At 42.0% G+C, this 13,593-nt stretch overlaps 1 protein-coding gene across 1 annotated transcript in view; it reads left to right on the forward strand.

Moving 5' to 3' along the window:
• gabrg3 (gamma-aminobutyric acid type A receptor subunit gamma3) overlaps positions 1-13,593 on the forward strand; it is a 729,033-nt gene that overhangs the window by 638,912 nt on the left and 76,528 nt on the right. The window contains exon 6 of the mRNA XM_073044115.1: positions 12,106-12,258. Within this exon, the coding sequence (XP_072900216.1) occupies positions 12,106-12,258 (153 nt within the window). The remainder of the gene's footprint in view (positions 1-12,105; positions 12,259-13,593) is intronic.

A 13,593-nucleotide genomic window follows, 5' to 3' on the forward strand; every position in this document is an offset into this window, starting at 1 on the left:
ATGAGCAGTTCTCTCGGAAAGTTTTCTTGGTCTTCCAGACCTCAACTTGACCTCCACTGTTCCTGTTAACTGCCATTTCTTAATTAGATTACGAACTGAGGAAATGGCTACCTGAAAACGTTTTGCTATCTTCTTATAGCCTTCTCCTGCTTTGTGGGCATCATTTAGAGGAGCCCGTGGCTGCTGATTGTTGGGACAAGGTTTGAGGAGTCAAGGTATTTATAAAGCTAATCATGCTTAAAATGTTGAAAAGAATGTTTCATCTTTAACTTTATGACTTTTGGAGATCAGTTCACCTTCTACTCACTTAACTATTCACAGTAACAGAAATTTTGACCAGGGGTGCCCAAACTTTTGCATGCCACTGTAGGTGTGGGCTCAAATGGTCAAAAAAGGAATTAGTTCACTGATGGTTTCTGGAGGTTCCTAATCCAGGGAAAATATCCTCACAGCACACATCTGTTTATCCCTGTAGGAATTCAATAGGATCTTAAAGTACTTGACAAATATCAGGCCATAACACATAGGAGCAGAAGTAGGTAATTCGATCCATAAAGTTTGCTCCAACATTTGATAATTTACTCAATCATGTCTCTGTCCTGTTATCCCCCTGTAAACTTTAACATTCTTATTATTCAAGAACCTTTCAACCTCTGCTTTAATTATATCCAGTGGCATTGCCTCCATAGCCATCTGTGACAATGAGTTCCACAGATTCACCTCCCTCTGGCTAAAGAAATTCCTCCTCGTCTCTGTTCTGGAGGGACACCCTTTTATTCTGAGGCTGTGTGCTCGGGTCCTAGACTCCCCACCATTGCAAACATCCTCTCCATGTCCAATCACAAACAAGCGGAAATCTGCAGACGCTGGAAACCCAATTAACACACACAAAGTGCTGGAGGAACTCAGCAGGCCAGGCAGCATCTATGGAAAAGAGTACAGTTGATGTTTCAGCCTGAGACCCTTCAGTGGGAGGGCCTATAACCTCAGCTGTTTATTCATTTCCATAGATGCTGGCTGGTCTGCTGAGTTCCTCCAGCCTTTTGTGTGTGAGTCCCTATGTCAACTCTGCTTAGGCCTTTCAATGTTCAAAGGGTTTCCATGAGATGCCCCTGTTTTTCTTCCGTAGACAAGAAAGCAAGCGTAGATAAGACAGAAAAAAGTGATGCTGATTTTCTCTCCCCTTTCTCTAATGAGATGGTTGTCACATTATCATTAGGATTGGATTAAGGATTAATAGGATTAAGAGTAGCCTTTCATGAGTAAAATACTCTAACAAAGCAGACTCAACTAGCATAACCGGCCTTTGATCCCAAATGTCTACAGTTAGCCCTTTTAAATCATGAAAAGTTTTTAAAAATTACATTAAAATCTGATTTTCAGTTAAACACTTCGTAAAACAATTTGGAAATAGAAAGCTGGTATCATGTCTTCATTCTTAACTAGTGTAGAACAAACTCCCCCCCCCCCTTCCACCTCCCCTTCCCCCTCTCAACCTCCCCTCCCCTTCCCTCCCTCTCCCCTCTTCCCCTCAATCTCCCGCCTCTTCCCCTTTTTCCTCTCTCTCCCCTTCCCTCTCACCCCCTCTCTCTCCTCTCCCTCTCTCTCACCTCCCTCTCTCTCCCCTCCCTCTCTCCCTCCTCCCCCTCTCCTCCCCTCTTCCCCCTCTCTCCCATCATTTCCTCCTCCAACTCTCCTCCCCCTCTCTTCTCCCCTCCCCTTACCCCCTCTCTCCCCCCTCTCTCACCCTCCTTCTCCCCTTCCTCCCTCTCTCACCCTCCCCTTCCCCCTCTCTTCCCCCTCTCTTCACCCCCTCTCTCTACCCTCTCTCTCTCTCTCTTTATCCCTCCTCTCTCCCCCTTTCTCTCCCCCTCATCCCCCTTGTTCTCTCTCCCCTCACCCCTCTCTCCCTTACCCCCTCTCTTCTCTCTTCCCTCTCTCTTCCCTTTCTCCCCTTCTCTCTCATCCCCTCTCTCTCCATCTCCCTCACCCCTCGCTCTCCCTCCCCTCATCCCTCTGTCCCTCAGCCCACTTTATCCCTCACCCCCCTCTCTCCTCCCCTCCCCCCTACCCCCACTCTCTCTCTCTCCCCTACTACCCATCACACAATCTCTTTAACCCACTGCATTCAGCAGCATCAGGAGTAAGACTGCCAGACTGTGTAACAGCTTCTTCCCCAGACTCTGGGGTTTATGCAGACCCTGCCACCGTCAAGGTCTCATCACTGAGATAGCGAGCAATTTATTGTTTACTCTTTACATGTGCTGTGCACTTTAAATACATTCTGAATTACATTTCATAAATTTATTTGTGGTAGTATTTTGAGAGAGAGAGAGAGAGAGAGAGAGAGAGAGAGAGAGAGAGAGAGAGAGAGAGAGAGAGAGAGAGAGAGAGAGAGAGAGAGAGAGAGAGAGAGAGAGAGAGAGAGAGAGAGAGAGAGAGAGAGAGAGAGAGAGAGAGAGAGAGAGAGAGAGAGAGAGAGAGAGAGAGAGAGAGAGAGAGTGTGTGTGTGTGTATATATGGTCTGGAGGAATGTTCTTTCATTTGGTTGTATATATAAACTTCATGTCAAATGATTTGTGTATTTTCTAATTTATGGGCAAGATCAACCTGTGGGCGTCTGTTAAAACAGAACCCATTTGTAAGCCGGGGATGTCTTGTGATTGAACTTTTTAACACTGGGTCATTAATCTGAATTATTACATACTGGTCCAGTGGCTAGAACTGGTATCAAACTGGATCTGCCAAGAATGCTGATGATTAACTCGTAAGTGGATAAAGGACTGAAATTGATACAGTTGCCTCCATCAGTGTTTTAACCTAAAGCTGTTGTGTCATGCAGCTGAGAGAAAGCCTGTAAATAATACAGTTCAGACAACAATGCCGAACCAAAACTAGACATGACAGGCATTTATGTGAAGAATCAATTCAGACAAACTGCTTATTATCATTCCATTGTGTATAAAACCTATTTATTATCTTAGAATACTGAAGTACTCATCTCCACTCAATTCAGTTAAATCAGACTTTACTTGTTTGCATGTGAAGGTTGTGATTAGAAGCAAACTTCCAATTCAACAGTGCTCGTCTTCTCTTGTGTAAGTCATGAGTGTGGGAAAAGAAACACAAAGTATTTAATATTCTCAGCTGCATCCTTAAAGAGTCCAAATATTTCTGATAACTGTGAGTTAAATATGAGACCTTCGCTCTGTTACAATATGAATTTAGAATAAAGTATTGCACATTGACACAGCACACAGAGCAATACAGTAGAGGAACAGGCCCTTCAGCCCACAATTTCTATGATGAACATGATAGCAAATTAGACTAAATCTCATCTGCTGCACATAATCCAGGATCAGAATCAGGTTTAATATCACCGGCATATGTTGTGAAATTTGTTAACTTTGTAGTAGCAGTACAATGCAATACATAATAACAGAAAAAAACTGTGAATTGCAGTAAATATATATAATAGTTTAAATAAATATTGCAAAAAAAATAATAGAAGTAAGGTCATGTTCAAGGGTTCAATGTTCATTCAGAAATCAGATGGCAGAGGGGAAGAAGCTGTTCCTGGATCGCTGAGTGTGTGTCTTCGAGCTTCTGTACCTTTCTCCTGAAGGCAGCAATGAGAAGAGGGCATGTCCTGGGTGAAGGGGCTCTTCAGTGATGGATGCCACCTTTCTGAGGCTTTGCTCCTTGAGGACACGACGGAGACGAGTACCCACGATGGAGCTGACTAATTTTGCAACTCTCCGCAGCGTACTTCAATCCTGTGCAGTAGCCCCACCCCCCCCCCCCATAGCAGACGGTGACGTAACCAGTTAGAATGCTCTCCACTGTGCATCTGTAGAAATTTTCAAGTGCTTTTGGTGACATACTAAATCTCCTAATGAAATATAACTGCTGTCTTGCCTGCTTTATGGCCGCATCAATATGTCAGGACCAGGTTAAATCCTCTGAGATGCTGACAACCAAGAATTTGAAATTACTCGCTCTCTCCACTTTGGATCCCTCTGTGAGGACTTGCGTATGATCCCTCGCCTTACCCTTTCTGAAGTCCGCAGTCATAAGACCCATAAGACATAGGAGCAGAATTAGACCATTCAGCCCATCGAGTCTGCTCCACCATTCCATCATGGCTGACCCCAGATTCCACTCAACCCCGTACACTTGCCTTCTCTGCCAATCAGTTCTTTGCTGTTACCAATGAAGAGTTCCTTCATTACCTGTATATTCAAGTGTCTCTCTAAAAACCTCTTATATGGGTGGACAGTGAGCATCTTTCTGTCAGGGCAGCAGTTGCCAATAGCGGAGGACATCCATTTAAGTTCAGTGGAGGGAAGGTTAGGTGAGATGTTAGATGTCAAATTTTTACCCAAAGAGTAATGGCACAACATTGCAGGCCAAATGGTCCATACAGTGCTGAATAGTTCTATGCTGTATGCAAATACCAGTACTGTGTTTGCTTGTGCATGGGAGGGTCAAATAGGGAAACTCTGGGGTACAAATGTTTTGACTGTCATTCATACTTTGGCGCACTCTTCTGTTTTTGTGGATGTCTGCAAAGAATAAGAATTTCAGGATGAATATTGCATACATTTCTCTGATATTAAATAAAACTATAGAACTACTGTTACCACTGCTACCCCTGAAAGCCATTCCATGCACCTGCCACTCTCTGTGTAAAAATAAAATTACCCCACAATCTCCCTTAAACTCTTACCCCTAATCTTAAATGCATGTCCTCTAGCATTTGATATTTCTACCTCGGGAAAATGATTCTAACTGTGAATCCTGTCCATGCCTCTCATGATGCTCTAAAATTTTATCAGATCCTCCTCAGCCTCCAGAAAAAATAACACCCAAGTTAATTCAACCTCTCCATGTTGATTATACCCTCTAATCTAAACTGCGTCCTCCAATCTCCACTACACCTTTTCCAAAACTTTCTTGTCCATCCTGTAATGGGGTGACCAGAAATGCACATAATACTCCAGTTGTGGTCTAAACAATGTTTTATCAAGTTGCATCATGACTTCCTTCCTCTTGTACTCAATCTCCTCATAATAAAAAAAATAATAATGAAAGCATCCACGGGACCTCAAAGTAACATCATGAAAATTTGACACTGAGCTATGTAAAGAAATGTTAGGATAGGCACAAGAAAATATTAAAGAACAGTTTTATGAGGCATCATTAATGAGGAATAAGTGGTTGAGAAATGGGAAGCTTTGACAGGGAATTCTGGAGCTCAGAATCTAGGCAGCTGAACAATTGGACAATTAAACTTGGAGATGCCAGACTGGAGAGACTTAAAAAGCTTGTTGGCTTGGAGGAAGATGCTAACTTAGGAAAAGGATGAGGCCATGGGCGAATCTGATGAGAAATTTACAAGTAAAGCCAGTGTAGTTCAGAGAGCAGGGAGTGGGGCTAAGGATGGGGGAATAAAGGATCAGCCATGTTTGAATGATGGACAGACTCGATGGGCCAAATGGCCTGATTCTGCTCCTGTGCCTTATGGCCTTATGGTCTTATGAGGATCAGAGGACTAGCGCGTGAACAGAACATTACAATTGTTTGGATGACTTCATATTCATGTTGGGTGCAAGAGAGACTGTGGTAGCATTGGTTTATTATTGTCAAATTTACCAAGACAGAGGTGACAGGCTTGTCTTGCATACTGTTCATATGCATCAAATTATTAAACTGTGCATTGAGCTAGAACAAGGTGAGGCAATGAAAAGAGCTATCAAAAAAGTTCAGTGCAGGTAAATGATAAAGTGTAAGATTGTAAGGTGAAGAGTCCACCTTATCGTACAAGTGATCCCTTAAAAGTGTCTGATTACAGTGGAATGAAGCTGTCCTAAACCTGGTGGAACATGTCTTCAGGTTTTTCTATCTTCTACCTGAGGAGAAAGGGGAGAAGAGCACTTGTCCAGGGTACTGGGGCCTGTCATTATGCTGGTTGCGTTACTGAGGCAGCAAAAGTGAAGGGTAAGTTGGTTGCCATGAAGCACTGAGCTGTGTCCACAACTCTCTGCAGTTTCTTGTGGTCACATGAAGAGGAGTTGCCATACCAAACTGTTGTACAAGCGGACAGAGTGCTTTCTATAATGCATTGATAAGAGTCGACAGGAACATGACAAATGTCTTTAGCTTCTTGAGGAAGCAGAGGTGTTGTAGAGGTTTCTTGGCTGTGACATCAACGCTGTTGGACCTAGACAGGCAATTGGTTATGTTTGTAGCTATGTTCGGAAGACAATGTCCAGTTCTTTTGTTGACATTAAGGGAAAGATAGTTTTCATGATCCCATGTCACTAAGCTCTCTATCTTTTTCTCCTGCACTGCAACTTCTTGTTATTTGAGATTCGGCCCACTATAGGGATATCATCTGCAAACTTGTAGACGGAGCCAGAGCAGAATCTGACCGTGCAGTCACGAGCGTACAGGGAGTAGTGTGCTTAACACTTCAGATAGTCAGCCGCAGGCTGAGTTGCCCCTCCACTTCCATTCAGTGGCCATCTGAAGGCTCAGTACACAGCGTTCTCTGACTCTGAGGCAAGGTTTTGCGATCTTCTACTGCACCTTTCACCACAGGTCTCAACAGGCCGGATCCAGACAGGATGCTTCCCTTTGCTGAAGTGTGGCGAAAAGGGGGATCTCATTGAAACCTACTGAATATTGCGAGGCCTTAATAGAGTGGGCGTGAAAAGGATGTCTCCAATAGTGGGTGACAATGGGACCAGCAGGCAAAGCTTCAGAATAAAACTATGTACCTTTAGAACAGAAATGAGTAGTGATTTCTTTAGCCAGAGGGTGGTGAATCTGTGGAATTCATTGCCACAGGGTGGCTGTGGAAGCCAAGTCACTGGATATATTTAAAGCAGCGATTGCTAAGTTCCTGATTAGTAAGGGCATCAAAGCTTATAAGGGGAAAGCACGAGAATATGGTTGAGAGAAAAAATAAACCAGCCATGATGGAATGGCAGACCAGGCTTGATGGGCCAAATGGCCTAATTTGTTCATATGTCTTATGGGCTGAGGATACAATCTCAGGCTCGCTAGGAAATAATAAAACAAAAAAGATTAAAGATTAGATTAGCTTTATTTGTCACATGTACATCAAAACATAACAGTGAAAGGCTTTTCTTGCATCAAATCAAATTAGTTGGATACTAAGCTGCAGCAATAGAATGTGATCATCGAAAGTTACCTTTATAAGGAGGACTTTTCAAAAGAAGGCATAGTGTCAGAGGAGAAAGATGTTATATAAAGACAGCGATGGGAATCAAACCCTGAAATTACAGCAGAAGCTATTGAGTGAGGCACTAGGTGCTACTATCTACCACGCAGACCAGAGGTAACTAAAGGATGGGGGATGGTTTCAACATGGAGGAGCAGAGACAAGAATCACCTGATATCATGGGGGTGAAGGTATTCAGTTGGTGATGAAGTTATTGTACAGCCAGCAGTTTTGCTTGTGGTCAAATAGGACATCATGATTGTTAACAGGCTGACTCAGCCTTGTTCAAGAACATCTGATGACGCGTGCCCTGTTTACTGTTTAAGATGTTTTATCATGTGACATCTGAATATTTTTAAAATAGCAAAGTAAGCACTTCATCAAATCATAGTCAAAACTTCAAAATACAGCACTGTGCAGAAGCCTTAGGTATATATATATGGCTAGGGTGCCTAATACTTTTGCACAGTACTGTATTTGTTAACATGGAGCAGAGAGCACATTTGTAAATCTGATGGGAGCAAAGGATGTAGGGAATGGCAAGAGTGGAGCACCAAGAGAGGGGTGTGGGACAGGTGGCAGAGGAGGAGTCCCAGGAACGAGGAGTGGTGCAGGTGCAGACACACCCAGCCCTGAGATGCCAGGCAAGGCCATTTGATTCCATACAATTGGTTTATTGATCTTTGCAAATGTCCCTCTGGTGCGTCCCACTCCCTGTCCTCTCCCCTCCCCTTTTCTCAACTATAAATCCCCCTCTCCCTGCCCCCTTCCCACTTTTAGTCAACAATACAGGTTTTACCATCTCTCACATATGTCATGAAACTAGTTTTTTTTGCAGTAGCAGTACAGTGCAATATATAAAATTACTACAGTACTGTGCAAAAGTCTTAGGTACCTTAGCTATATATACATATATATATACTTGCTCAGAGTGACATAATCTCAGAATGCTGATCCATCAGCTTTCTGCTCGTGTACTTACTGAATGGGAGCCTCCTAGTCCAACTCCAGTCTCCCACTATATGCATTTCTGGACTAAATTCAGATCCTGCTTCCAAAACAGTTAACAGCAATGACTTCAAAGTTATGTTTAAACAAGTTTTACCCAACTTTTAACTCTCCTTAAACCATCTGCACTTGTAGCCAGTCTTCCAGGAAACTGTTACCCTTCCTTGTATCAGATATTTTCCTTCACTAGGAGCTCTGGCTCTGTGGGTGAGAGAGCAAAGTTTTCCTGCTTTTCTTTCACAGAACCATCAAGGCTTTAATCTCATCAACTATAATATCTGTTTGTGTCGGAGTACTACGAGGATCTATCCCAGGCCCAAAACTATTAATGCAATCATGAAAAAGGCACACCAGTGACTATGCTTCATTAGGAGTTTGAGGAGATTGGTATGTCAGCAAAGACCCTTGCAGATTTCTAGAGATGTACAATGAAGATTCTGACTGTTGTATCACTGCCTGTTGTGGAGGCTCTGATGCGCACAATCAAAGGAGGCTGCAGAGGGTTGCAAAGTCAGCTCCATTATGGGCAAAGCTATCCCCACCATTGAGGATAAATTCAATAGGTGATGCCTCAAGAAGGGGACATCCATCATTAAAAACCCTCACCATGTCATTTTCTTCTCATTGCCACCTTTGAAGAGGAAGTACAGGAAGCTGAAGATACACCTGAAGAAAAGCTTCTTGCCCTCTGCCATGAGATTTCTGAGTTGTCCACGAACTCTATAATACAAGCAATCTAATCCTCTTTCACACCATTAAGTTGTTTGTTTGTTTGTTTGTTTATTTATTGTACCTTATTGTAATTTTATGTCTTGCAGTGGAATGATGCCTCAAAACACCAAACTTCACAACATGTGTCATTCTTAATAAATTGAATCTCCGTGACACCGATCTTGTGCCTTTAGTGATTTAACTATACCTAAAATTTAATTTGCAGCTTGAGTTGGTGGTGAGGAAGGCAAATGCAATGTTAGCATTCATTTCAAGAGGTCTAGAATACAAGAGCAAGGATGTGATGCTGAGGCTTTATAAGGCACTGGTGAGGCATCACCTTGAGTATTGTGAACAGTTTTGGGCTCCTCATCTAAGAAAAGATGTGCTGGCATTGGAGAGGGTCCAGAGGAGTTTCAGAAGGATGATTCCAGGAATAAAAGGGTTATCATATGAGGAACGTTTGATGGCTCTGGGTCTGTACTTGCTGGAATTCAGAAGGATGAGGGGTGATCTCATTGAAACCTTTCAAATGTTGAAAGGCCAAGACAGAGTAGATGTGGAAAGGATGTTTCCCCGGGGTGGGAGAGTCTAGGGCAAGAGGTCACAGCCTCAGGATAGAGGGGCGCCCTTTCAAAACAGAGATCCAGAGAAATTTCTTTAGCCAAAAGGTGGTGAATTTGTGGAATATGTTGCCACATGCAGCTGTGGAGGCCAAGTCATTGGGTGTATTTAAGGCAGAGATTGATAGCTTCTTGATTGGACATGGCATCAAAGGTTATAGGGAGAAGGCCAGGGACTGGAGTTGAGAAGGAGAAGAAAAAGGGATCAGCCATGATTGAATGGCGGAGAAGATTTGATAAGCCAGATGGCCTAATTGCACTCCTATGCCTTATGGTCTTATGGTCTAAAATATTCTACAGCCAATAAAATACTTTGGAAGTAGGGACTCCAACAGTCAATGCATACATGACATTATCCTAGAAATGGCAATGGAGTGATGGTTAACCATTCTGTTTCAGTGACACTGGTGGCTGAGAGGTGTGTATAGGCAGAATATTGAAAAAATATTGTAGACATTTTAGGCCAAGACCTTAATCTTGGTGAACGCTCTTGCCCCTGAAACGCCAACTATTTATTCCCCTCCATAACTGCTGCCTGACATGCTGAATTCCTTCAGCATTTTAAACGTGTTTCTGAAGATTTCCAGTTTCTGTAGAATCTCTCGTGTTTTGGAAAATATCCCCTGCTCTTCCTCAAAAGAGTGGCATGTATTTTATTCACTGAAAGAGGATTACTTTTTTAGCCAGAGGATGATGAATCTGTGGAATTCGTTGCCTCAGACAGCTGTGGAATCAAGTCATCAAGTGTATTTTAAGCAGGGGTTGCTAAGTTCTTCATAAGGTTGCTAAAGATTTGGGGGAGAAGGCAAGAGAATGGAATTCAGAGGGATAATAAACCAGCACGATGGAATGGCAGATTCAGAAATACAAAATAGAGTCATGCAATATGTCAACAGGTCTTTCATCTTGTTACTCTCTGTTGAAGCGGGTTTAAGACCATATGTTGGTTAGTAACAGTATCATTGATTCTTTAATATGAGAGCAATTAAGCAGAAAATCATTGCACTGGCATATCATTCAAACTGCAGTGCTTCTAATAATATATTCCTGCCACAATAATGTGCTGGAACACCGATTGTTGCAGTGTAAAAAATCTCCCTCTGTCTAAAGACCTGTCAAGTCAAATTGTAATGTGGATTTATTATGCACAGATATCAAAAATAATTTTACACCTGACTGAGGTATGACAAATCTAAGACCTTCTCTGTTACCACAGTTTAATTTCAACAGTTTTAATAATTGAACATCCTTTAATCCTTTCACACTTCTTAAATGGCATTTCTCCAGCCTTTGCTGTCCCATGGCTACACTTGGCTTTCTTCTCCTTTGCATTGTTTTCCTGTTTAGGCCTTCAGCCCCGTATCCATTCATATCCTTGTTATAATCACATTGGATGTCATGCATTGTGTTCAGTTTGATAGGCCAAATGAACATAATAATTTAAACCCTTTGCAATAAAATAACATAATAGAATGCCAAACACATCAGAATGAATATCTGATGAGAGGACGTTTCCAGTGAGATAGAGGATAATTTTTATAATTATTTTCCACTGTTGTGCAAAGAGCAATATTTATAACCACCTATTCAATTTTGCATAAAATTACAGAATTGTCCAACAATTTCTTAATGATTTATGGCCCTCGTATCCTTCCTTAATAATAATCCCCATTCCTTTTGCCAATGTGTTTGTCTGGATTTTCCCAAGTTTAATTTATTCATTTGGTCTCAAAGATTCTTTGTGATAACTAGTTCCAAGTTCTCATCACTCCTGCCTCTGTGCCATATGTTGGTGGGTTCAAATCTAAGATGACACTCCAGATGAGTACTGAGATGCAATTTTCTCAAAGACATTGTCTCTCAGGAGAGAGAGGGTAAAGTAGCAGAAATACACTCTAACATGGCAACGTGCACATGTCAAGCATAGCTTTTGAAATTTAGCTTTGTTTATTTGGAATTCATTAAATGCATATTATAGCTTTGCACATTCAGCCCATTTAACAGCAGACTAATTTCCATTTGTGGAACAGCTCAAAACAGGCGGCTATAAATATAATGGTAGAGCCATAGAGAACTACTGCAGAGAAACAGCCCATCTAGTCTATGCCAATCTGGTTTTCTGCCTAGGTCCATCTGCCTACACCCAGACCATTGTCCACCATACCTCTCTCATCCATGTACCTATCCAAACTCCTCCTAAATGTTACAATTAAATCCACATCTACCAATGCTACTGTCAGCTCATTCCACACTCACACCACCCTCTTACTGAAGTGGCTCTCTCCTGACATTTAACTTAAATAGTGTTGTTTTAATTATACTAAAGTCAATAGGAGTTAAATTTTAAAACTTATTGTGTTATTAATGATTGGATGAAAAGTGATTAAGGGAAAGAAGGTCAGAGTGCTACTGCATTGATTTGAACTTGTGCTCCATTCATCCAGCTTAGGAACATCGATTTTAGCACATCACTAACTGAACATGACATTAATGTACTGTTTTTCTCTTAATCAGGGGAATATGTCGTCATGACCGTCTACTTCGACTTAAGCAGAAGAATGGGATATTTCACGATTCAGACCTATATACCATGCATATTGACAGTTGTCCTCTCCTGGGTCTCATTCTGGATCAAAAAAGATGCAACTCCAGCCCGGACAGCACTGGGTAAGCTTTGTGACACGTTTAGTTTCTGGATCTCTGACTTTTTGAGAGACAGAGCGGAGAGGGAAGGAAATGCAATGAGTGGTTAAGATTTGAAATATACTGCTCTAAAAAGTGGGGCCAGCAGATCCAATGGTAGCTTTCAAAGGGGTATTACTTGGAATACTGTGAGTAGTTTTGGGCCCCTTTTCTAAGAACGGATGTGCTAACTCTGGAGAGAGTCCAGAGAAGGTTCACGAGAATGATCCCAGGACTGAATGGGTTAACGTATGAGGAGTACTTGATAGCTCTGGGCCTGCAATTGCTGAAGTTTAGAAGAATGGGGTGGGGGGTGTGAAGATCTCATTGATTCCTATCGAATATTGAAAGGCCTAGATAGAGTGGACATGGAGAGTATGTTTCCAATAGCGGGGGCAGGGGGAGTCTCGAACCAGAGGGTACAGCCACAGAATAAAGGACGTCCCTTTAGATCAGAGATGCGGAGGAATTTCTTTAGCCAGAGGTTGGTGAATCTGTGTAATTCGTTGTCTCAGACAGCTTTGGAAGCCAAGTCATTGGGTATCTTTAATGCGGAGGTTGACAGGTTCTTTATTATTAAGTGTGCCAAAGGTTAAGGGAAGAAGTCAGATGAAGGGAGTTGAGACGGATAATAAGTCAACTATGATGGGATGGTGGAGCAAACTCAATAGGCCAAATGGCTTAATTCTGATCCTATGTCTTATGGTCTTATTAAAGAAGAGATGTTTTGCCAGGTGGTAGGGAAAGAGTTGTAGGTCTCATTGAATACCTCGAGTTGATATTTGTACAGTGAGCTGAATGGTCAGTTTATTATGTTCAATGACTCTGTGAATTCATCCACTACCGATTTATAGACCTTCAAGACACGTGTGGTCGAAATCTATTCGCTGCTGCTGTTACAAACATTTGAGCTGTAGTACAGACCTCCTACCCTGCCTTATTGATATAGCCCTGTTCTATGTACTTGTCCAGATTTCCCAAAGTTTTATGACCATAGCCATTGTTAGTGATTCTGATATCTTGTGCTGAAGGCAATAGAACAAACTGGGGGTGCTGGAATGGCCTACCAATAGAATAAGTATTTTCAAGTGCTTTGTCTGCTGTGGTTTTGTAATGACTTCCAGATATCTTGATCACTTGGCTTGTCAAATTTGAAAACAATTTGAAAGTAACAAGGTCATTAATGAATGTCGGGCCGATGACATAAATAAAAAACAAGGAGAAAGAAGAGAAGGCCATTTAGAGCCATTGGATACCAAATGTTTGAAAAGCATCAATTGATAACTGTAACAGGATTAAAGGATTCCTTTAAATAGTCTG

Source organism: Hemitrygon akajei, chromosome 4 (genome assembly GCF_048418815.1).
Source record: "Hemitrygon akajei chromosome 4, sHemAka1.3, whole genome shotgun sequence".
Taxonomy (NCBI): Eukaryota; Metazoa; Chordata; class Chondrichthyes; order Myliobatiformes; family Dasyatidae; genus Hemitrygon; species Hemitrygon akajei.